Here is a 26,058-nt window from a genome sequence, read left to right on the forward strand (position 1 = left end):
ATAGAAGCTTAAAGGCAAAAGAAGTCATTGGTGAAGTCTCTAAGAGGTAGCAGGAGTCTACCCATAAGCACAGAGTTCAGAGCCAGGACTAGAGTCTTTACCCACATATAAGGAAGAGCTCAGTTCTGATCTTAAACCTTATGGATTAAGGAATCCCAAGTAGAAGGGCAGGCATCAGATCTCTGGCACATGGTTAGGGCTTCCTTGGTGGCAAATGTGGCTTGAACCTGAGTCACATAGGGTTGGCCTAGGGCTTTTTGCATTCCTATCCAAGGCTGGCATTCATCTTAGAGCCCAAAGTTGACATCTGCCTGGGAAGAAGAGAGTTCCCAAGGCCAGGCCTGAAGTAATCTCCCATGTGTTCCTGACTTCCATCACCAATTCCTTTGGAATTCGAATATTGGACTTTAGTGAGCATGTAATCCTTTCAGTATGCTTCTCCCACAAGCTCTGGGTTTTCAAAGCATAAGTCTGCCAAACTGCATTTATTAAGCACACATGCTATATTGTCGTTGTCAGCTTACTTATTGATCTGCTCCACTAGTCTTTAAGATGCTGAAAGATGGGAACTGTTACTTTTATACCTGCTCTCCCAGTGCCTCGCCCACTGCCAAGCACATAGAAATGTTCCATGTTGTTTGATGAGTAAATGAATAGATGAGTACTTGGCTTGCCCTTTTTTCTAAGAGATGAGATCTCACTATGTTGCCCAAGCTGACCTTGAACTTCTGAGCTCAAGAGATCCTCCTACCTCAGGCTCCTGAGTAGCTGGAACTGCAGGTACACCACCACACTCAGCCTTCCATTTATTTCGTGTTAGAATACTCATCCCATCTTGCTTGTGCTAGATTGAGCTGTTTTCAAAACTAGCAAACTAAAGAATCCTAAATCACTGATTTTTCCAGAGTTGACATAATTTTCAATAATAACAGCTTAACATTCATTGAACATTTCTGGACCAGGCTGCACTAAGCAATTTAAAGTCATAATTCCTTTGTAATCCTCACAATAAACCCCTGAACAGATATTTTTATTACCCCCATTTTACAGATGTGAAACTGAGGATCACGGAGATTAAGTGACCTGCCCAAAGCTGCAGAAGTAATAGCAGTGGAACCATGATTCAAAGCTTCCTCAAACTCACACAGAAATATTCTCATATTACCTTACTCCATTCATAAAAATTACTGTCTAAACAGCCCCTTATATGGAAAAGGGAAGCACAGAAATAAGGCGCACATAGAGAGAATGGGTGGGTTTCTTTCCCTTGGTTATAGATTCAGTCTGTAATCAACCAAAACCAGAAAGCCTTCTGAGATGATTTTCACTGCCTACTGACTCACAGCTTCCACAGTTTTCATTTTACCGTCTTTCATTCCCCTTATACATGTTAGCTGCACTTCACAGAGTTCTGCACAAAGGGAAAATGCAATACGAGTTGAATGCTTACAGAATGGAACATTCTGACATTTCAGAACAACAGGCTCAGCTTGAGGTATTTCAAAACGGCATGCACCAAATATCCTTAAAGTTGTTATAAGAGATTCAGCAGCTTTCACGTTGACCTCAATAGACAACATTAAATGTTTGCTCATTAAATGTTGCTCAAATGGTTACCATGTTCCAGTGCAAAGAGCCTGGTATTTTTCCTCTTTTCTATTTATCTCCATTACCTTGGCCATGTCTATGTTATGTATGACTGGATGGGACTCAAAGATCGTAGTTTGCGGAGGGGAGGGAGAGATGTTTACTCCCTTAGTGGGGGCACCTTCTGTTCCAGGAAAGCTTGGACTCATTCAAGGCCAATGCCTACAGATTTGGAAGGTTAAAGCAGAGCCACCAAAGTTAATCCTCACACTCAAGGCATCCAGTGTGTCTAGAACTAAGCCAAAATTCTGTGAAGGGACAGGGTTGCCAATGCTCATGGTGTAAACTGTTACCAACTTCTATTGAACTGCACGGCTGTAGAGATATCATTCTTGAATTTTTTCTTTTTTTCTGAGAAGGAGTTTCACCCTTATTGCCCAGGCTAGAGTGCAGTGGTGGGATCTCAGCTCACTGCAACCTCCGCCTCCCAAGTGCAAGTGATTCTCCTGCCTCAGCCTCTGGAATAGCTGGGATTACAGGCATGCACCACCATGCCCAGCTTAGTTTGTATTTTTAGTAGAGATAGGGTTTCTCCATGTTGGTCAGGCTAGTCTTGAACTCCCAACCTCAGGTGATCTGCCCACCTTGGCCTCCCAAAGTGATGAGATTACAGGCGTGAGCCACTATGCCTCGCCACTCTTGAATTTTTTCAAATCAAGGGCAAAATGCCCCCACTCCCCTACTGTTCTCCCCAATATACAAAAGTAGGTGAGCCACTACTGTCGAAGGCCCCATGAAGAGCATTTGGTCCTTCACCCATCCTGGCCTTGGTTTATGACCTGTTTTGCTGCCTGTTGCTGGGTGCTCTGTGAAGGCAGGGCTAGGTCTGTCCTGCTCATCATTGTACCTCCAGAACCCAGCACACGCCTAACTTAATATGCTTTCATTCATTGCATAGATGAAAGATAAGGTCAATGGAGAGAAATGCCTGGGAAATACATGGCTGGGAACTGACTCTGCTTTCATAGAAAAGACTTTTGGATCCCACAGAGGGTACTCCTTATACTAAGAAGGCCCCACATCATCTGCTGCGGGGAGACTTCTGTTGGTATCATAAGCTCTTTTAAAAACTAAAGTGATTTTTTTTTTTGAGACGGAGTCTCTCTCTAATGCCCAGGGAGGGGTGCAATGGCATGATCTCAGCTCACTGCAACCTCTGCCTCCCCAGTTCAAGTGATGCTACTGCCTCAGCCTCCCAAGTAGCTGGGATTGCAGGTGTGCACCACCACACCCGGCTCATTTTTGTATTTTTTTTTTTTTTTTTGAGATGGAGTTTCGCTCTTGTCACCCAGGCTGGAGTGCAATGGCGCAATCTCGGCTCAGCGCAACCTCCGCCTCCTGGGTTCAGGCAATTCTCCTGCCTCAGCCTCCTGAGTAGCTGGGATTACAGGCACGCGCCACTGTGCCCAGCTAATTATTTGTATTTTTAGTAGAGATGGGGTTTCACCATGTTGACCAGGATGGTCTCAATCTCTTGACCTCATGAGCCACCCGCCTCGGCCTCCCAAAGTGCTGGGACTACAGGCGTGAGCCACCGCACCCGGCCCTCATTTTTGTATTTTTAGTAGAGACAGGGTTTCACCATGTTGGACAGGCAGGTCTTGAACTCCTGACCAAGTGATCTGCTTGCCTTGTCCTCCCAAAATACTGGCCTAAACTAAGGTGATTTTTAAAATCATTTTAACACCATTTTAAAGCACTGTAAAGCTTGGCTTTTTACTTATTTATTAATTTAGAGACAGGATCTCATTCTGTCTCCCAGTTTGGAGTGCAGTGGTGGAAACACAGCTCACTGCAGCCTCAAACTCCTAGGCTCAAGTGATTCTCCTGCCTCAGCCTCCTGAGTAGCTGGGACTATAGGGCATGTACCAGCGCACCTGGCCAAGTTTGGCCTTTTAAATGATTCTTTCCCTGTTTTTATTTCAGAACAAAATGGCATATTTAAAAACCAACATTTTTATTTCATACAAGTTTGAATATAATATGCATATATACTTGAAATATATAATCTTTTGAAAATAATAAAAGAACAGAGATCAGAGGCTACCATTTTCATAATGTTTTTTTCAATTTTCATGAAATTTGAAGAAGCTTTATTTTTCCATTATGAAATATTTGTTAGAAAGGATTCCTATTTTAAATCAAGATTGTTTTTAAGGTTGAGTGCAGCGGCTCACACCTATAATCTCAGTGCTTTAGAGGCCAAGGCGGGAGGATCATTTGAGCCCGGAAGTTTGAGATCAGCCTGGGCAACATAGCAAGAAAGTGTCTCTACAAAGAAATCAAAAAATTCACCAGGCATGATAGAACAGCCTGTAGTCCCAGCTCTTAGGAGGCCAAGGCAGGAGGATCACTTAAGCCTGAGAATTTGAGACCACAGTAAGCTATGATCATGCCACTACACCCCAACGTGGACAACAGAGCGAGAGATCATTTTAAAATATTGCTTAAAGTATCACGTTACTCGTCTTATAGTTGCTCCCCCCCAAAAATCTTATGATACAGTTTATGCATGCGATAGATAAATATAATTTTAGGCATGTGATATATAAATATATAACATTAATCAGTTTCTCATGCGTCTTGTTTAGAACCTGCATAATGTTTGGTAAAGGTCCCATAAGAACTTTTTTTTTTTTTTTGAGAGAGAAGGTCTTGCTCTGTGGCTCAGGCTGGAGTGCAGTGGTGCAATCTCAGCCCACTGCAACCTCTTCTGCCTCCTGGGCTCAGCAATTCTCCTGCCTCAGCCTCCTGCGTAGCTGGACTACCAGCATGTCCCACCATACCCAGCTAATTTTTGTGTTTTTAGTAGAGACAGGGTTTCATTGTGTTGGTCAGGCTGGTCTCAAACTCCTGACCTCAGGGGATCTGCCCGTCTTGGCCTCCCAAAGTGCTGGGATTACAGGCATGAGCCACTGCACCTGGCATAAGGGCTTTTTAAATACTAATATATTGTCCAAATTTTCTACCATTGAGTTAATCACTAGGAAGATTTCCACCTGGTACTTGACAAAAGAAAGTCTGTGGCAAATCCCAGTCAACCCTCACACCTCTGCATCGTATCCGCACAGCCTCTCCTGATTGGAGTGGCTGCACCACCCAAGCAAGCTTCCCGAGTCAGGAGCTCCGCGCTTTGACATCTCCTTTCTATTGTCTGCTGGGTCTCCATGTGCTTGCCTTCCTCCTGCTTATAAAACATGTGCCTCTCTGCCTATAAGAAGGGAGAGCCGAGTGGAAATGCAAACAGGGCAATGCATGTGATAAGTGGAAGTGGAACACATGGTGCAAGCTAAACCTGGGAGGAGAGGAGATTGGAAGCATCTCTCAGCCTTAGCAAAGGATTTCTAGATTCAGGTGGTGGACACAAATTGCCTGTCAAGAGATTCACTTCATAATGAGGCCAGCCATGTAGAACAGCGCCAGCGCCACCTCTGGGCCCAGATCTTTGAGGCTCCGAGGCAGGCTGCAGGAATGACAGTCCTACGTTCCGCCACAACGGCCACATCCCTGCGGGGTCCTGAGGACAGACAACAGGGTTAGTGCCATCAGCCCCTTCATGCTGCCCCTGCCAAACTGTCAATCAAACAAGGAGTAGAAAAAGCATGGGAATAAGAGAAAGGAGGAAGGGCTCTGAAATCAGGCATGGTGGGGGATGGGCATGGGTAGGCAGAAAGGCCATGGAAAAGGACATCTATCTGTCTTCAGGATCTTTCTGTCATCTTTGGTTAACAGTCGAGGGGCATGCCACAAGCAAAAGGATGGAAGAACTGAATCACACTCTATCTTGACTATGCCTTTCTCATGTCTTCCCCCAGCTTGGTACACTCAGATGCCCATGAAAACACAGCACTCTTCTCCAGGCCCACACGGAAACTGCACACACACACAAGCACACACATGCACACACGCACATGCTCGCACGTGTTTGCCAGTGTCTTGCTCGTGTCTGTTCACCTCTGTGCTTAAAACTGAAATGACAGTAGGGGGGCTGTGTGGTGGACAGTGTGGTGATCTCTTTTCCCACTATTTAGATCCTGTATAAGAGATCAGTTTCCCTGGCCAGGCACGGTGGCTTACACCTGTAATCCCAGCACTTTGGGAGGTCGAGGTGGGTGGATCATGAAGTCAAGAGACCAAGATCATCCTGGCCAACATGGTGAAACCACATCTCTACTAAAAAATACAAAATTAGCTGAGTATGGTGGCACATACCTATAATCCCAGCTACTGTGGAGGCTGAGGCAGGAGAATCGCTTGAACCTGGGAAGTGGGTTTCCATGAGCCGAGATCGCATCATTGCACTCCAGCCTGGGCAACAAGAGTGAGACTCTGTCTCAAAATAATAATAATAATAAAAGATCAGTTTTTCTGAATGGCAAGGCAATGTCACTCTCAAAGTCAAGATCAATTCTAAATGTCTCCCTCATGCTGAGGAGAACCCATTTTTCCTCCCGAGTCATCAAGCTCTCCCTAACAAACTTTCTGGACCTCTCATTGAGGATGCACACAGGTGTAGTGTTGCATCCACAGTGGCATTCCCAAGCCAGTTCTCAGCACCCGAGCTCCCATTGGCTTGACAATGTCAAGCCAGGCCACTAGGCTAACTGCAGGACCTGAGGCTGCTAGCTTTATGGAAAATCTGGCTTCAAGTCAGACTCAGACAGATCCCAGGGACCAAGTTGAATAAGAAGAAGCTCAATGAAGGCCAGGCAAGGTGGCTCACACCTGTAATCCCAGCACTTTGGGAAGCCAAGGAGGGACGATCACCTGAGGTCCAAGTCTGAGACCAGCCTGGCTAACTCGGGAAACCCTGTCTCTAGTAAAAATACAAAAATTAGCCAGGCGTGGTGGCAGGCACCTGTAATCCCAGCTACTCGGGAGGCTGAGGCAGGAGAATTGCTTGAACCCGGGAGGCAGAGGTTGCAGTGAGCCAAGATTGTGTCACTGCACTGGGTGATAGGAGTGAGAAGAAAGAAAGAAAGAGAGAAAGAGAGAGGGAGGGAGGGAGGGAAGGAGAAAGAGAAAGAGAGAGGGAGGGAGGAAGGAAGAGGCCAAATTAATGGGGGGTGCAAGTTTAGAGGAACGGAGCTGCTGGAGTTGTAAATTCAACACTAGAAAAACGGCATAATGTTGAACTAGAGGCTCTGGGAGAGGCAATGCAGACGTGTGTTTTGAGAGTTGATTCTGAAGAAGTTGGAAGAGGACAGAACAGCAGATAGCACTGCAGGAAGCCTGCAGGCAGACTCCTTGGCAGGATCACCATTGGTTTCTCCAGGGTACCTGGCACAGGATAGGTGCCCAAGAAAAACCTGATGAGTCAATGAATGAGTGTGCAGCGATTGAAGCCTTCCCGGAAGGAGCAGAAGGTGGCAGGACGAGTTCCACATTCTTGAGAAAGCCTGTGCCTACCTGTGGAGAGCCCATCCTTCTTGCATTCTTAAGCGGGTTTTCTGAACACTCATGTCCTGGGGAAGCAGAAGGCAGTTCTGAGGTTCACTGAGCTAGAACAGCGTTTTGATACAAACAGATCTGGGCCCACTGAAAGAGTTATGCACTTGGCAGGAACACCACCTTGAGTTCAGACAGAAAGCACATCTGTGCCTCATTGATAATGTAATAACCTACATTACATTCTTGGCGGAGAGCACCTGTGCACAGCCCAGAAAGTCAGCCCAGGGCAACCATTCTGATGGAGGTGATATTAACAGCTCTCATTAAAACTGATGACTCTAGCGGTGCCCAGTAGCGCAGCTACAGTGAAGCGTCTGTCCACATTTCCATTACAAGCCCCAGTTTTTGGAGTTCAAAACTCAACCATGAAAATATGCTTTGCATTGAAGTGAAACCTGGAAAGAAAACTGTTCCAGGGTAAAGACAGTTGCACTTTTAGAGCCATAAAATGTGTCGGTTGCCCATTCTCATCTGTACACATCCAACTCCATGTTATAAGGAATGTTGCTGTTTTCCTGCGCCCGTCTGTGGAAATGGAAGACCTCCACATAAGGGTGGAGGATTCATTTCCGAGCCAGTCCAGGGAACATCTGAATGTCTTAACTTTTATGTATATTGGGGATGAGAAAGCTCTATCCGTGGAAATAACACTTGTCTGGCAATCATTTATCCTGGACGTATTTGTTTACTGTTACCTGCACAAAACCAGCAAGCAAATAAAGCCTAGGCCTCAACCTGAGGCTTAAGGAGGTTACAGAGGGCTGGATGGGGCTTTCAACACCTTCCTCTGATGAAACGGAGACCTGAAGGCATGCGTTTCACTGACGTGATTTGAAAGGACTCTGTTATCTTTTATTTTAACCAAAAAAAAAAAAAAAAAAAAAAGTCTTGTGAAATGCATTCCTGTCATGACTGGGCAGGTTAAAGCTTGATGGTCTATAGACCTATATCTATGTCCCAGCTGGGAATGCAGAACAACTCTTATCCCTATAAAAATATGACGGATGGGCAGGCACAGTGGCTGTCATCCACTGCGTAATCCAATGTAAGCCATTACAGGCTGTAATTCGCCTGTAATCCCAGCACTGTGGGAGGCTGAGGAAGGTGGATCATGAGGTCAAGAGATCGAGACCATCCTGGCCAATATGGTGAAACCCCGTCTCTACTAAAAATACAAAAAAAATTACCTGGGCATGGTCGTGTGCGCCTGTAGTCCCAGCTACTCAGGAGGCTGGCTTGAACCCAGAAAGTGGAGGTTGCAGATCACGCTACTGCACTCCAGCCTGGCAACAGAACAAGACTCAGTCTCAAATAAAAAAAAGATTAGGTTCATAGAAGACCACTTTAAAAATATAAGCAGATTATAACTTCTGCTTTTTCTGTCAAGTATTGCTTGGGAGGAAACAGGTCATTATTGTCTGCAATAACTTCCGAATCTTTCTCTACACACCACAAGAATTACATGAAGACTGGAATCAGATCATGCTGTTGCTCTGCTTAAAATTCTTCAATGGCTTCCTATTAGGTTTCGAATAGCATTCACACTCTTCCCCATCACCCGTGAGGGCTGTGCGACCTGCCTCTCCAGAGCCTCGTGGCCTCTTGTCACGCTTCCACCCCAGTCATACTTGACTTTTTCCAGTTTCTCAGCTACATCAACCCTTTTCCTCCTACCTCAGGGACTTTGCATTTATGAGTCTCTTTGCCAGTTATGTTTCTCTTCCCACACTCAAGACAGCTGGCCTCTTCATATCCTTAAATGTCACCTCTGCCTGCCTGCTCCATCACCTCCCCTAACAGTCTCCATTTCAGCCCCCTGTTGGTTTCTTTTTAAAAATTGAGCACAGCTATTTTTTTACGAATCTGTTTTTGTGCTTGTCCTTTATCTACGGCCATCTAAAAAGTATGCTTCATGAAAGTAGGGACCTTGGCCATTACTGTATTCCCAGTGTCCAGTACAGACTCCGTGCTCACTATTTGCTGAATAAATTGAGATTTATGTATAGCATAATTCATTATAAGTTTAAGCTTCAGTCATCAATATTCTCTTTGTAGCACATATAATAGAATACTTTCTCCTTGATTTTTATATAACCTCCACTTTGCAAAGACAAACTAGAATTCCCACACTAAATGACAGTCTTAGAAACTGGATGGATAAGCCAGACATGATGTCACATACTTGTAGTCCCAGTTGCTTCAGAGGCCAAAACAGGAGGACTGCATGAGCCCAGGAGTTCAAGGCTACAGTGAGCTCTACTGCACTCCAGCCTAGGCAACAAAACAACACCCTGCCCAGGAAGAAGGAAGGGAGGGAGGAAGAGGAAGGGAGGGAGGGAGGGAAATAAATACATTGGATGGATAAAGAAATTCTGTTCTTTCACATCTTTCGCTCTCTTTATAGCATCCTAAAATTGTGTCGAACTTCTGTAAAGAGTTTATATACCTAACCAAGGTGCTCTCCATACCTCTTGAACTTCTAAATCTCAGGTTCTGCTTTGATTTACTTCAAGCTCTGAATACTGAGATAACAAAAATATGCTCAGTATTTTGGAAACCTTAGAAAAGTAGATGTAAGAGCATTGATTAATGTTCCAGCTTGGCCTGATTCACTCAGAACAGAAAGCCTTGTCCTGGATATGACTGCCTCAAGATCCCACAGCTAAAACAAGCCATTGAGACCCGTGCCCAAGCCTTCTAATGCCAGATCTAGGCCTTAATTCAGGGAGCCACTGCTGTCTGTGGAAAGGGAGGGTTAGGAATTTATATCCCAGGATTCCCCAGTTGAACTCTTCGGGCACTAGAGCCTCATGCTTTTGTATGACTGGCTCCACAAGTTTCTTTAAAACTCCAGTCCCCATATTAGAAGTGGCAATACAATTCAAGGAAGCTGTCATTGTCAATTATCACTTACTCAGAAATACTTTTTTTTTTTTTTTTTTTTGAGACCAAGTTTCACTCTTATTGCCCAGGATGGAGTGCAATGGTGCAATCTCAGCTCACTGCGGCCTCTGCCTCCCACATTCAAGTGATTCTCCTGCCTCAGCCTCCCGAGTAGCTGGGATTACAGACACCCACCAGCACGCCCAGCTAGTTTTTATTATTATTATTATTATTTCTAGTAGAGATGGGGTTTCACCAGATTGGCCAGCCTGGTCTCAAACTCCTGACTTCAGGTGATCCACCCGCTTCGGCCTCCCAGAGTGCTGGGATTACAGGCGTGAGCCACCACACCCGGCTGAGAAATACTTTACCTGATTCTTTTCCTTTCTGCCACTTGCTAAAATTTGGTTCACTGGGAGAAAAATAAGAAAGGGTTAGGTAAAATAAGAATGTTTGCATAGGAATATGACCTTTAGCCAGTTGCTTCCTCTCTAAGCTTCAGTTTCCTAAGCTATAAAATGGAGGTATGACCTATATGTCCTACCTCATAGAGTCCTTAAGACAACTAAGAAAATGCGTGTAAAGCCCTTAGCACAATCTATAGAAAGGGAACAACGTTAGCTCCTGCTGCTGTTGTTAATATTCTTATTAATAACATTCCGATATAAGAGAAGCTCTAGAAACAAGAGAGCTTTTCTTTTCTTCTTTTCTTTTCCGACATGGTCTTGATCTATTGCCCAAGCTGGATTGCAGTGGCATGATCATGGCTCACTGCAGCCTCAACTTCCCGGGCTCAGGCGATCCTCCCACCTCAGCCTCCAAAGTGCTGGGATTACAGGTGTGAGCCACCTACAGAATCAGCCTTCGAAGGGAAGGGAGCTGGGAGTCTATTTTCAACAGGCATGCTTAGCAGGCAGTTATGAGAAACTATGTGTTGAATCATAGTCTGTGAGTTGGAAGGGATATTGTTTAAAGTCTTCCCCCTTGAATCATCTCAAAACCATGTGAAACTTTATGAATCTCATGAACGCAAGGCCAGTGTGTGTTAACCCGCTACGTGAACGATCCATAATACAACTGTTAGCTATTTCTCTGTGCTGGGGTCACCAACAGCCTTTTGGTTCCTTTCAGCTCGTGAAATTTTTAATTCAGGAAATTTTGACTGACAGAAGAGATTTGCAACAATATGAAACTCTTCTGAATCAAACAATTTGCGATGCCAAGCAATGCATAGAAAAAAATCTTTCATTTAAAAGGAAATGTTTGAATATTGTGAAATAAAATCATAAGCTGAGCTTTTGGATGGGTATAAAGAGACTGACCTGCAGATGGTACAGACGCAACTACATTTTTATTGTTTTTCTTTCAAAAGGAAATATTGCACAGTTCTACAAAGCGTACCCCACTACTTGAAGCTCATGTGGGAAAGATAGGCAGATCACATTTAATGTAAATAACATGCAAACAAGGTACTGTGCTGCAGAAAAATTGAAAATATGAAGGAAAAAACATAATCAACTGCTTATTTGCAAGTTGCAAAACTTTGCTCAACTCTGTGCAATTTCCCTCATCCAGCATTTTAAAAGCATCAAACTGCCTCAACTTCCCAGGCTCAAGCAATCCTCCCACCTCAGCCTCCAAAGTGCTGGGATTACATGTGTGAGCCACCTACAGAATCAGCCTTCAAAGGGAAGGGAGCTGGGAGTCTATCAGCTCCTGCCGAACATCTATCAGCTGGTCTATCAGCTCCTGCTGAACATCTAATACTGTTATTGAGAATTTAAACCTTGCGGAATTCCATTCCCTCTGGGGGCCCATCTACCTGCATGGCCTAAGTAGTTAACCTTAAAATATTTTCTCCTTCATTTTTCCTGCACTGAGTCCAGCCTTCATCTCAGCTTTGTTTGGGCCATAAATAGTCAATATTCAGAGACTATTGTTTATTTTTAAGCTTTTTAAAAAGAAAGATAATGGAGATTGATTTTAATAAATAGATTAGTTTGAGTTATTTACATTTCCTTTATAATGGCTTCATATAAGTTACTCAGTTCTAAACTTTGTCAGATAAGGCACTGGGGAATAATGATGCTTGATCCAGTTTGAATTATATATTTGGAAATTATAGCCACTTGCTTTCTGTAATAAGCGCTTGTGTTAATGTGCATTTACCATGCCCATTTCTTAGCATCTCTTTTTATTTTTGATAAAGTGTTTTCATAGAGGATATCAATGTAGCCCACCTTTTAATAGTATGAAATAACGATACAGTATTGCCGGATTTGTTTACATTTGGAAAAAGTCCTGATCATGTATAAGAGGGTGTATTATAAATGCTTGGAGTTCCAGGCCCCTGGAGGTGTGGCAGCTAACAACTGAGAGCTGACTTGTGAGGAGCTCGTGTACGTGATACCTTCAGCAAGAACAGAGCAATGGCCACGCTCAGTTGTGTACTCTCCCTAGAAATTTGTTATTGTCTTTTTTTTTTTTTTTTTTTTTCTGGGCTAGGATATTGCTCTGTTTCCCAGGCTGGTGTACAGTGGCACAGACCTCCTAGGCTCCAGAAATTCTCCCACCTCAGCTTCTCAAGTAGCTAAGACCACAGGCACACACCACTATGCCCAGCAAATTTTTCAAATTTTTTATAGAAACAAGGTCTCATCGTGTTGCCCAGGCTTAACCGATCCTCCCACCTCAGCTCCCCAAAGTGCTGGAATTATACGTGTAAGCCACCAGCCCCCAGCCTAGTTTCTTTTCTTTTTTCTTTTTTTGAGACAGAGTCTCCCTCTGTTGCCCAGGCTGGAGTGCAATGGCAAAAACTCGGCTCACCACACCCTCCTCCTTCCGGGTTCAAGTGATTCTCCTGCCTCAGCCTCTTAAGTAGCTGGGACTACAGGAGTGCACCACCACGCCTGGCTAATTTTTGTATTTTCAGTAGAGACGGAATTTCACTATGTTGGCCCAGCTGGTCTTGAACTTCTGACCTCGTGATCTGCCCACCTCAGCTTTCCAAAGTGCTGAGATTAGAGGTATGAGCCACCTCCCCCAGCCACCTAGTTTCTTTAGGTTTGTATCTTTTTGTACTTTCCTGTGCTTTGTTGAGTCATTTCAGTGTTAGATTGCATGTTTGGATGAGGGCCCACCCTGATTGCCTCATTTTAATTTAATTACCTCTGTAAAGATCCTATCTTCAAATAAGGTCACATTCTGAGGTATTCAGTACATGAATCTGAGGGGCATTGGTGGAGCACAATTCTACCCTCAACAGTAGTACTATACATGATTATTTTAAAGATTGTTCCTATATCCTCAAATAATAGCTGATGAATGAAAACAGGTTTGTGGAAAGAAAACTATAATTGTGCTGATATTCTTTTGGAACAGGACGTTACTGGTATTTGGCAGGCAAGTGGGTACCTCCCACAACTGTGAAAATGATCATCTCCCAGTTAGCTGGCTCCCAGTGTACAGCTATTTTCTGTTGTACACCATAGATCGCTATACAGTGGTGTATAGACTTGGCTTCTGTGCTCCTAGGAGCCAAACTCTATAGCAAAAGCTGCATCCAATGGGGCACCATTTCTCTTTTGCTTGCTGGGACAGAAAGAGGATGGATAGACTAACATTTTCCTGGTATAGACGAGGAAACAGGCCAGAAACAGGGAAGAGGGTGGCCAAGGTCACAGGGCTAGTAGTGGAAATCCTGGAACTAGATCTTGGGTCTCCCAACTCCTAAGCCATTGCTCTTCTGCCAAATCACACATCCTCCACCCTGTGTATCCCTCACCCTGCCCGCCAGCTATCAAAACTACCCACTACTCACTGACAGCATCTGCTTTTCCTTACTCACTTTGGTATTTTTAAAGGTTTTTTTCTTTTTATAGAACTGAACCCAATTGCTTTGTTTTTGTTTTTTGTTTTCTGGGATTTTTCTTTTTGAGACAGAGTTTCACTTGTTGCCCAGGCTGGAATGCAACGTCACGATTTCAGCTCACCACAACCTCCACCTCCTGGGTTCCAGCAGTTATCCTGCCACAGCCTCCTGAATAGCTGGGATTGCAAACACACACCACCACACCCAGCTAATTTTGTATTTTTAGTAGAGACGGGGTTTCTCCAAGTTGGTCAGGTTGGTCTTGAACTCCCAACTCAGGCAATCCACCCACCTCAGCCTTCCAAAGTGCTGGGATTACAGGCATGAGCCACCGCGCCCGGCCCTAATTGCTAAGTAAGTGCATTATTGACACCCAGGAGCAGAATTAAAATTGGGGAGTTATGTCTTTGGTGGTTGTTTCCCTAAAAACCTGTCAACCCAAAGAAAATCTGGGCATCTAATTGGCATAAGGTAGTAGGTTCCTTGACCCTTCAGATCCAATTTTTTGGCCAAAACTTACTTTATCAGCCAGAATTGTAGATATATGCTTCAAGGTAGAAAACAATTGTCTGAGATGTCACCCTAGTGGCAGTTAGTGATTACTTTTGAAAAAAAAAAAAAAAGGCTCTTACCTTCTGTTTTACCAGTTCTTGGTTCATACATCTTCACTGGTATTAGAGGTTTGGATTTTAGATATCATCTATGCAATTCAGCCACTTTACAAATAAGGAAATGGTAGCCTGGGCAATGGCGTGTCCAGGGCCACTCAGTCAGAGAAATCTAGGGACAGGTCTCTGTCTCTGAACATTTCACCCACAACCCTAAGTACCATTCTGCTGCTGCCTAAAGGTTATGTTAGCACATTCCCAAGCTACGGGGAGTTTATTTTTCTCTATGAAGACAGGAGAAATGCTAGCTGTAATGTTTCTTAGTGACTTTATGCTTTGCCGTGTAGCCCTGTTATGTCACACCGACGATATTAATTTTAAAGAAAAGACTGTGGCTGGATGCGGTGACTCATGCCTGTAATCCCAGCACTTTGGGAGGCCAAGGTGGGTGCATCACCTGAGGTCAAGAGTTCAAGACCAGCCTGGTCAACATGGTGAAACCCTGTCTCTACTAAAAATACAAAAAATTAGCTGAGCCTCGTTGCGGGCACCTGTAATCTCAGCTACTTGGGAGGGTGAAGCAGGAGAATGGCTTGAACCTGGGGGGCGGAGGTTGCAGTGAGCCAAGATCATGCCATTGCACTCCAGCCTGGGCAGTAAGAACGAAAATCTGTCCTCCCCGCTCCCCCAAAAAACAAACCAGACTGTGTTTTCCAAATACATGTATTTAATGTGACTGTCTTCTATTAACTGATGTTACCAACACCTAAACTTACTTGTGTAGGGAAATGCCATGCACATTAACTTTTAATATTTTTAAGGCTCTATCAAACTTTTCTTTCATTAAAAGGAAAATGTTTTTATGTTTTCTTCAGATGTCTTCAAAATTCGTACTTATGTAACTTCTTTTCAGGGTTATTAAATCGTGTTAAACTAGATTAAGCCCCAGCGAAGGTGTTTCAGAGTTTGAAGTCTGGCAGATCAGCCAACCCTACCAAGTGGTCTCAGAACAGAGGCCGTTCAGAGATGTAGAGGCCGTGCATGAACGCTAATTCCAGAGCATTAAACTTACCGTATTAAATGGATTTCTGGATGTTTCTCTGTGAAAGTCTTGGAATAGTCCTCCCTTCCTTTTCTTGAGCCAAGGAAACTCTGAACCAGAACAATTCAGTTTCAATTTGTGGAAAAACTATATACTTAATGAGCCAAACACCGTGTGGAGAGTTTTGTAGAGGCTGGAGAAAGGGGCATTTTCATCACTGTTGTGTGTTAGTTACTAAATTATCTGGATTTCTAGTTAAATGTTCTGAGATGGATTTTCAAACTTTGTTTCTGAGGGGTATTTGCAAGCTTCATTTTAAAGTCTGAGAACCCAAAGAATGAAACTTGCTTTCGTGTCACAGTATTGTGTTATATGTTAAGCATTTGGAAGGGACCCCAGTGAGGCCTCAGGAAGCCTCTCTTATCGTCCTGAAGGCGATTTGTTTTAAAGCTGATAATCCCTAGGGCTGTGAGAGTGTCCCACATCTGCCCTGAATTGAAAACAGATTCCCATTTAGAGCCTTACATCAGTGCTGTGGATTCATGCGATCTGAGTCAGAGAGGAAGTCAGAGACCATTTGAACGTATGGCCAGCAGCTCCCTTCATGGAGGAACAAGATTACAGGGTACGTAGGCTGTCTGTTTTCAAATTTTAAGACTGCTTTTACGTGTCCTTCTGACATTTAGACTGGTATATTCAGAAAAGATCTATTGTGGGAAACAGGTATAAAGTAACTGTCAGTATCCAGGGGTTTTCAGTGCTACCGATGGATTCATCGAAATTCCGAGAGGGCTAGGCAGTGTCGGCATTGGCATTCCTTCACCAGGATTTGCCATTTTTCTGACTTACTAATTCATTATATAAGATATATTTATATAATTATGTAGTTATTTATTTTCCCTCAAGACTTTAAAAAAGGTTTTGTAAGCCAAGAAATGTTTCTCCTGTTAAAGACCAGAGCTTTTCCAGCCTCTGCTTATCTCTGAAATTTTTTCTAAAGATTTGCACACACGCTAAGAATGAAGGATGTAACCATGTACTTCATATTGCAATCCCCAGGGGGTGGGGACCAGACGATTAACCATTTCACATCTATTATTTTACTGAAGGGGTTTTCTTCTCAGCTTGCTGAGCAACTGTGTTTCTGTCCTTGTCTTCTCTGGGGAAATGGTTTTCTATAGATTGTGAGGTTCTTTTTCTTTTCGATTAAAAAGGGATTTCCATTTGGGCCAAACGTGGGGGCTAATGCCTACAATCCCAGAATTTTGGGAGGCCAAGGCAGGCAGGTTCCTTGAGTCCAATAATTGGAGACCAGCCTGGGCAACATGGCGAAACACTGTCTCTACAAAAATTACAAAAATTAGCTAGGCATGGTGGCATATGACTGTAGTCTCAGCTACTTGGGAGGCTGAGGCAGGAGGATCTCTTGAGCCCAGGAGTTCAGGGCTGCAGTAAACTATGATCGCACCACTGCACTCTAGCCTGGGTGACAGTGAGATCTTGTCTCTTTTTTAGTTCTTCTTTTTTAAATTTTTTTTTAAGAGTCAGGGTCTTGCTTTGTTGCCCAGGATGTCTTGAACTCCTGGGATCAAGCAAACTTCCTGCCTAGGCCTTCCAATGTGCTGGAATTTCAGGCATGAGCCACCCAGCTGACCTTGTCTTTTTTTTTTTTTGAGATGGAGTCTACCTCTGTGAGTGCAGTGGCGCAATCTCAGCTCACTGCAACCTCCACCTCTTGGGTTCAAGCAATTCTCTTGCCTTGGCCTCCTGAATAGCTGGGATTACAGTCACCCACCCACATGCCCAGCTAATTTTTGTGTTTTTCATAGAGACAGGGTTTTACCATGTTGACCAGGCTGGTTTTGAACTCCTGACCCCAGGTGATCCACCTGCCTCGGCCTCCCAAAGTGCTGGGATTACAAGTATGAGCCTCCATGCCCAGCCTGACCCTGTCTCTTAAAAAAAAAAAAGAATTGTTCATGAAAAATAATTCAAGAGAAGAGTACAGAGATCACAAATTAGGGTCTGAGAGCCAACAGCTAGACACCGGGGTGCTGAGCCCCGGCCTGGCCTGAGGGCCCTTGCTTTCCCTTCTCAGCTTCTGGCCTGGGCTTTGGTGAGTTGAGTCCTCTCAGGTGGGCATCTGGAAAGCTGTTTTGCTCACTGCTGTCTCTGAGGAGCTGAGACCAGTGCCCAGCATTGTCAGTGCCCAATCAATACTTGTTGAATGAAAATAGCATTAGCGGTTGGGCACGGTGACTCACCTGTAATCCCAGCACTTTGGGAGGCCTAGGTGGGTGGATCATCTGAGGTCAGGAGTTCAAGACTAGCCTGACCAACATGGAGAAACCCATTCTCTACTAAAAGTACAAAATTAGCAGGGCATGGTGGCACATGTCTATAATCAATCCCAGCTACTCGGAAGGCTGAGGCAGGAGAATCGCTTGAATCCAGGAGGCAGAGGTTGCAGTGATCTTTGCACTCCAGACTGGGCAACAAGAGTGAAACTTCATCTTAAAAAAAAAAAAGAAAGAAAGAAAGACAGTTGAATTAGGGAAGGGAGCCCTAGAAGAAATGTCAGTTTGAGCTTTTAAGCTAGTGAGGCTTTGCTTGGGCACGTTTCTCTTCGCCTTCTTGGTAGGATTGCCACCAGAGGAGAGACTAGGTCATTGAGAGAACAGTGGTGGACTGCCAGTCAAAGCAACTAGGGATGACACGTACAACTCCATGGTTATGGGATGAACAAAGTAAAAAACATCTGAAATATGAGTTGTGAGAGGTAACAGTTGTGCCCTAGAGGGCGTTCAGGAATCCAAGGGAGGCTGGTCGATGAGAGAAAGTGAACAGACACGGCTGGCCGGTTCTCCCTTCAACTCGGGGCAGATGGGCTCATCAAGAATGTTCCAACAGAACAAAGCCTGCTCTTGTTACTTGCACTTCCCCTGGTTTGAGAAACAATACGTTCAGAGCAGCCCAGTCGGCAGGTAACGTTTTCAGTCCAAATGCCAGAACTCGGGTCCCTTTTAACTGGTTGCCCACAGTTCTTTAAAGAGGGAAGGGTTTTCAGGTGCCAAAATTCAACGGCAAACTGTGCCATGGGACCATGCCCTCTTAATCCCAGCGAGACAAAGGCTTTCTTTTAGAAAAGGAAGCAAGCACTTTGGGTTTTGTGCTGAGGATGCAAAAAGACGTATTGATCAACTCAGACAGAAAGGGGAATTATCAGGCTTAGAACATCATATCTGTCCTAAGTAGAAAAGCGAATGAGCCTTGAAATCTGTGGAAACAGTTCCAGTTCAGACAAGCTTGCTTTTTGGGAGATGATTGTATATATATCTTAATTTAACTAACCTAGTTAATCTACCTGATTAAGTGATCAACCTCAGAAGTTTGGGGAGAAAACAAAATCAGTGTGGCAGAGACTTCCACAGTGATACCTGAATTATAAATTTAACTACTGTTACCTCAAGGGAAATCTAGATCCAAAATCTCTCTGCCTCTTTTCCAGTAACAAACCCACCACATCTTCATTTAGTGCAATATCCTCTTGCTCTGCCCCTCCTCTAATTTACAGCCCCATATTTGGGTGCCAGGGATTCAATGACCTCCCACCAAGGCACCAATGGGTGGTGCCACCATGCCAATTCACAGAACTGGCTCTTCAGAACTTTTGTAAGCCGTTATTTAGAATTCAGGATACATTATTCCCCAGAAACAAGGTTAGGCTCCGAGCTCTACTCCTGAATGCAAATTTATCCTAAAATACAGAGAATTTGCTACAAGCATCTGGAAAAGGGAAAAAAAACAACTTCCAGCATATTGTTTAATGGCAATGGAGAATACGTTTTACAATGAAATGTAATAATGCTCTCGAGAGCATTTTTAATATCCTTGAGAGTTCATTCTTGGCCCTGGATGTCATTTGTTTCTTAGTCTGGACTTTAACCACCTATCCTAGGTGCTTTGTCTCCTACTGCTTCCTTGAATGGTACCCTAGGCTGAAGCCCAATCAAATTCTTTGCATGTACTTTTCCACTTGTGGTTTCTTTTGCCTAGTCGTCTTCTAATTCCTGGCAAACTCTTGATCAGCTCAAACATTCACAGCGTTAATACTCCTCTGTGATGCCCTGGTCAGACTTCCACCTCTCTACTCCCTTGGCCACAAACCCCTCTGAGAAAATTTTGCAGACAACTTCAGGTGGTTCCTCCACTGACCTTCCAAAATTCCAAGGACCCCAGTTTAAAAAGCTGCCCTAGGAAGTAACAGAAATTCCCCCTCCCTACCTCTCTTACATTTCCATAAGATCTTATAAGTACCACTTTGTATTTGCATTAATTACATTATATTGCAATTCTTTTAGGGGGCGGGGTCTCACTCTGCCACCCAAGCTGGAGAGCAGTGGCATGATCATGGCTTATTGCAGCCTTGAACTCCTGAGCTCAAGCAATCCTCCCGCCATAGCCTCCCATGTAGCAGGGACTACAGGCATGCATCATCACGCCCAGCTAATTTTTTATTGTTTGTAGAGACACGGTTTCACATGTTGCCCAGGCTGGTCTCAAACTCCTGAACTTAAGCAATCCTCCCGCCTCAGCCTCCCAAAGTGTTGGGATTTCAGGTGAACCACTGTGCCCAGCCTAATTCTACTTTTATGTTGGGGAAGCATTATGGGTAGTGGGAAGAGACTGAAGTTTAGAGTTAGAATGTATAGGTTCCAACTCTGGCTCTCTGCTTTCCAGTTGGGTGGCCTTGGATAAGTTAATTCTCTTTCCATTTTGGCTTTTCTTCATTTGTACGATGAGAGTGATACCTGCCTTTAAGGAATTGTTGTTGGATTACACAATAATCCACCAAAAAGCCCTAGCCTAGGGCTTAAGCCATACAAAGTGAAAGATAAATGTTAAGAAAATATAAATCTAAATCTGAAACGGTGGACATAGAACTCTAAAGCCAGAAAGAACTTGCATCTCTAGGCTGGGCGCGGTGGCTCACGCCTATAATCCCAGCACTTTGGGAGGCCGAGGTAGGTGGATCACGAGGTCAAGAGATCAAGACCATCCTGGTCAACATGGTGAAACCCCGTCTCTACGAAAAATACAAAAAGTAGCTGGGCATGGTGGCGCCCGCCTGTAGTCCCAGCTACTCAGGAGGCTGAGGCAGGAGAATTGCCTGAACCCAGGAGGCGGAGGTTGCGGTGAGCCCAGATCATACCATTGCACTCCAGCCTGGGTAACAAGAGCGAAACTCCTTCTCAAAAAAAAAAAAAGAACGTGCGTCTCTTCTGTCCAGCTTTGGACTTTCGCCTTTTGTGACTCACCCCCTTCAGTTTGAGACAGCATGTCAATAGCCCGGCGCAACCTTTTAATAACCACTTCTCAGATCACTTATGTGACTAAAATAAAATAAAACCTAGCTGGGCGAGGTGGCTCATGCTTGTAATCCCAGAACTTTGGGAGTCCAAGGTGGGTAGATCACAAGGTCAGGAGTTCAAGACCAGCCTGGCCAACATGGGTGAAACCCTGTCTCTACTAAAAATGCAAAAATTAGCTGGGTGTGGTTTCACGCGCCTGTAGGCCCAGCTACTTTGGAGGTTAAGGCAGGAACCCAGGAAACAAAGGTTGCAGTGAGCCAGGATTGCGCCGTTACACTCCAGCCTGGGTGACAGAGTGAGACTCCATCTCAAAAAAAAAAACAAAATACAATAAAATAAAACTTAGAAAAGTAAAAGAAAGGAGGAACAGTATCCAGGCGATTTGTAAGTGTGAGAAAGAAAAAGTAAGCTGGGATGGAGGAGAGGGAGCCGAAGGAAAAAGGGAGAGGATAATGAGAAAGCTGAGAGCAGGCAGTAGCAAAGGGAAAGGGAGAGAAGGGAAACTGCAAACTGTATGGTTGGGAAACTGTACTTCCAGGATCATAGAAGAAGCAACTGTTCCTTTAAATATATACTCCTGTGAGTGCACTCCTGTGCATTTTTTACTTAAGAAATGCCTTGTGTGGTTCCTAGTACTTCACATAAATAATCATGGTAGTCTGACACAGTGGTTTGTACCTGTTATACAAGCTACTTGAGAGGCCAAGGCAGGAGGATCACTTGAAGCCAAAAGTTAGAAACAAACCTGGGCAACATAGCAAGACCCCATCTCTAAAAAATAATAATGATGATAGTTATACATTGCTAAAATGTACATACCATTTACCATATGCCAGGCACTGTTCTAACTCTTTAGACATATTAACTCATTTAATCCTCACAAAAACACTGTGTGCTAGATGCATAAAAATTCCTATTTTACTGATAAGGAAAGGATACACACAAATAGTCTCATAAATAGGATATATAGGAGCCAGTATTTGAACCCAGAGAGTCTGGCCCTGGAGCCTTGCACTCTTAATCAAAATGACAACCATCACACAGAAATGCACCTGCAGCTGAAGTGGCTCCTGGCATGGCTCAGGTGGCCAATGTGGCCGATACAGTCAACAGCACAGTAAAGTCCAGCCTGGTTGACATCCCCACCAATATACTTTCCAAAACACCACACTAACACCTTAGAAGCTAGATTGGTAGAATTGTATGGCACGGAGGGACATTGGGTTCACTGTGCTCAGACCAGCCAGCTGCTTCTGCTGAGAGTGTCAGGAAAAGCTGGACCCAGGGTCACTGGTCAAATTCCCTGGGGACAGACACGGGGCAGAGGTGAGATGATCTCAGCTCCCATAAAACACTGTAGCGTCAGAAGGACATCATCCTCATTCCAGATAACGTACAGGAAATTCTACAAAAATTCTTTCTGAAAGTTTGCAGGCATTATAATGTTGACACTCCAGTAGTTTTCCAAATATGAAAATAAAGACACTTGTGCTTTATTTTTAAGAACCCTCTATTTTGACCTTCTTTTAAAAGCGATAAAATATGCAGGTTTGTTTTGTTTCATTTTTGAGGCAGAGTTTTGCTCTTGTCGACCAGGCTGGAGTGCAATGGTGCAATCTCAGCTCACTGCAACCTCCACCTCCCAGGTTCAAGTGATTCTCCTGCCTCAGCCTTCCAAGTAGCTGGGATTACAGGCATGTACCACCACGCCCGGCTAATTTTTTGTATTTTTAATAGAGACAAGATTTCATCATGTTGGCCAGGCTGGTCTTGAACTCCTGACCTCAGGTTATCCACCGACCTTGGCCTCCAAAAGTGCTGGGATTACAGGCATGAGCCACTGTGCTCGACCAAAATATCCAGTTTGTGTGTACTCTGTTTATGCTTCCTAGATTGAATTTAACAGATTCATGTTCTTAAACAACTCCATTACTCTTATACTGAACCCTGAGTTCCTACCTCTCCCTCAGATTGCTTTCAGCAATTTGGTTTTATTTTCTCATGTCAAAAATAGAGACTTGTTCAAATAGTTAACATAATTAACAAATTTTAAAATTCTGGTCCAAGGGTGTGTTGGGCAGGCAGGAGTAATGTAAGTTCCCCCTTTTTCTATCTGTTTGGATGATTATGAGCATTTCTGCAACAAGTAAAATCACTACGCAAATGCTTCAGGGTTATCCAATTTGCTGCCTATTTTAGTCATGCTCATTTTCAGTCATTCACAGGTCCCACTGATGTTGGGGGGCATGGTTTATGGATGAATAGGAGGTAAGAATGTTTGAAAGGTTGCCAAGTTTTCTCTGCCTCTAGTGCATCTACTCAGCGACCTACCAGACTACCTGCCTTCTGACTCAGGGGGACATGAAAAATAGCATTTGACATCTAGGATGGTGAAAATCAGAAATCAGGAGCTCCAGCCTCCTCCTCCATGGCTGATAGTGTGGAGGGGAAGGGAAAGGAAAGGAATGAAAGAAGGGAGAGGCTTATTAAATGTCTGCCTACATCTTGGTCTCCATTGTTGTCTCATTACAGCCTAGCTGGGGAACATCTTACCTAAAAACCCATTCATTCAAAATTCTGTCTCCTTTGGAGCATTTTTATGTCTTTTCATGTGTCCTAGAAAAAAATACTGAATTAAATTTAATTTTAATTTTAATTTAATTTACTTTTAAATTTAATTTAAATTCTGAATAAAAGGTCTTACATAATAAACAACTAAAAAGAGCTTAACCATGCAAAAGTAGGTTAAACAGAACAGGGAAAGGCACTTTCAAGTATACAAAACAATCCTATCATTAGAGAAAAAAAAATCTGGTCTCAAAATTCTGGAACAATACAGAGAATTCTAACATGGCCCCTGTGCAAGGATGGTGTGCAAATTTGTGAAACGGTCCATATTTTTAAAAAGCGGCCAATAAAAAAATCTGCAAGTTCAATAAATATGTAATATAAATACTAAATAAAGTAAGGTAACGCCCTTGGAGGAATTAATTTTTTTCATCATTGAACTGCTCTCAAATGCCAAGAAAATATAGAACACTAAAATGAAACCTGGACTCTCAAAGGTCTAGAAGCTGAATTTTAAGCAAACTCTTCATTGAGCAAATGAATATTTTTTGCTTTTTTTAATGGAGACGAAGTCTCATGCAGTTGCCCAGGCTGGAGTGCAGTGGTGCAATCTCAGCTCACAGCAACCTCCGCCTCCTGAGTTCAAGCAGTTCTCCTACCTCAGCCTCCCGAGTAGCTGGGACTACAGGTGCATACTGCCATGCCCAGCTAATTTTTTATATTTTAGTAGAGACAGGGTTTTAATGTGTTGCCCAGGCTGGTCTCAAATTCCTGGGCTCAGGCAATCCGCCCGCCTCAGCCTCCCATAGTGCTAGGATTACAGGCGTGAGCCACTGCATCCTGGCCAAGCAAATGAATCTTTAAGAAACTAGTTTTAACTTTGTGCAGTGGTAGTATCGTAGCCAGTGAGGTTTATCCGAGGCGCAATTATTGCTAATTGAAAACTTTTCCCAATATCCCGCCATGACGACTTGAAATACAGTCGGCATTGGGCAATTTTTGACAGTCTCTATGGAGACTGAATTAAAAAATAAAAAAGAAAGAAAGAAACTGGTTTTAGGCCAACTGGCTACTCGGCAGGGCCATTGTGGGGATAGCATGAGATTTAATGAATGTAAATCTCCCAGCCTAGTGCCTAGCACACAGTGGACACTCACTCAATAATATTTTGTTGAATAAATGTTCAGTCACTCAACCAAGCCAACTCAGCTATCCTGCTGGGTTCTGGTTGCCAAGGGGTAGATGGGTTATCATCATGGGTAATTCTAAGATTACACAAAAACGATTCCTAGAAAGACCAATCCCCTGGCAAACAAAAATCCCAGAATGCTGGGATTTGCTTTCTAACCTTTTACAAAAGGGTTAATTAGAGTTACAACTGAGTTGCTCTGAGAATTAAATGAAATTATGTTCATCTATGCATTCATTCATTCATCCTTTTAAAAAATATTGATTGTTGGGAGCAGAGGCTCATGCCTGTAATTTCAGCACTTAGAAGGCTGAGGCAGGCAGATCACTTGACACCTGGAGTTTGACACCAGCTTGGCCAACATGGTGAAACCCTGTCTCTACCAAAAATACAAAAATTATCTGGGCCTGGTGGTGCACGCCTGTAGTCCCAGCTACTTAGGAGGCTGAGACAGAAGAATTGATTGATCCTGGGAGGCAGAGGCTGCAGTGAGCCAAGATTGTGCCACTGCACGTCAGCCTGGGTGACAGTGAGACTGTATTGAAAAAAAAAATTCCCACCCCTGCAACATTCCCCCCTCCAACATTCCCCCTGACATTCCCCCAACACACTCATTTTCCCATCAACATTAAAAAAAAAAAAGAAAGAAAGAAAGAAAGAAAAGATTGTGTATTTTCAGCACTGCAAGGATTGTTCTTGTGCTTGGTTGTTGGTGGTGATCAGACCAGCCAAGGTCTCAGCCCCCATGGAACGTACATCCCCCTATGAAGCACTTGACATGCAATCCTGCCATCACCTAGCACTGGAACCCGCCTCTGGGTGGTTGCCCTGGAAAGAGCAGCCAGCTTGGAAGTCAGACTGTTGCCCACTGCAGGCCAACCTTCGCCACTTGGCAGCTATTCACCTGTCAGAGTTCAGTGTCCTGTGTAAAGCTTCTGAGCAGCAGTCCTGGCCCGCAAATGGATATAATAACGCTCAGCTGCAGGGAGTCTGTGAAGGTGAAATGAGACATACTGAGTAGAAAGTACAATATGTGGCATATACCAGGTCCTAGATCCTTGGTAGTCCTTTATTACCTTGATGAACAAATAGATCAAAAGAGGATCAATAAAGGGGATGTAAAGACCCCCACAGGGGTGAGCCACTGCACCCATCCCTAGGATCACTTGAGCCCAAGTTCGAGATCAGCCTGGGAAACAAAGAGACCCCCATCCCTACAAAAAGAAGAAAGAGAAAGTTGGCTGAGTGTGGTTGCACATGCCTATAGTCCCAGCTACGCAGGAGGCTGCAGCAGGAGACTCGCTTGAGCCTGGGTGGTCGAGGCCGGGGTGAGCCATGATGGCACCACTGCACTCCAGCCTGCGTGACAGAGTGAGACCTTGTTTCACAACAATGACAACAAAAGGGACAGAGAGAGAAAGAGAAAA

The 26,058-nt window shown here is 44.0% G+C and overlaps 1 protein-coding gene and 2 non-coding genes across 5 annotated transcripts in view; all 3 read left to right on the forward strand.

Annotated features, from left to right (window-relative positions):
- SASH1 (SAM and SH3 domain containing 1) overlaps positions 1 to 26,058 on the forward strand; it is a 361,653-nt gene that overhangs the window by 66,137 nt on the left and 269,458 nt on the right. For 2 of the 3 annotated variants that reach the window (XM_078370275.1, XM_078370277.1), the window contains exon 1: positions 16,054 to 16,127. The exons of the other annotated variant lie outside the window; for it this stretch is intronic. In XM_078370275.1, the coding sequence (XP_078226401.1) occupies positions 16,107 to 16,127 (21 nt within the window). In that variant the 5' untranslated portion in view covers positions 16,054 to 16,106. Of the gene's footprint in view, positions 1 to 16,053; positions 16,128 to 26,058 lie in introns of those variants that run through there. 3 annotated transcript variants of the gene reach the window in all.
- On the forward strand, positions 23,673 to 23,776 carry LOC118153314 (U6 spliceosomal RNA). The gene has a single exon (XR_004742565.1). It is a non-coding gene; the product is annotated as a U6 spliceosomal RNA (small nuclear RNA).
- On the forward strand, positions 24,319 to 24,460 carry LOC118153185 (U4 spliceosomal RNA). The gene has a single exon (XR_004742455.1). It is a non-coding gene; the product is annotated as a U4 spliceosomal RNA (small nuclear RNA).

The sequence above is a fragment of the Callithrix jacchus genome, chromosome 4 (genome assembly GCF_049354715.1).
Source record: "Callithrix jacchus isolate 240 chromosome 4, calJac240_pri, whole genome shotgun sequence".
Taxonomy (NCBI): Eukaryota; Metazoa; Chordata; class Mammalia; order Primates; family Cebidae; genus Callithrix; species Callithrix jacchus.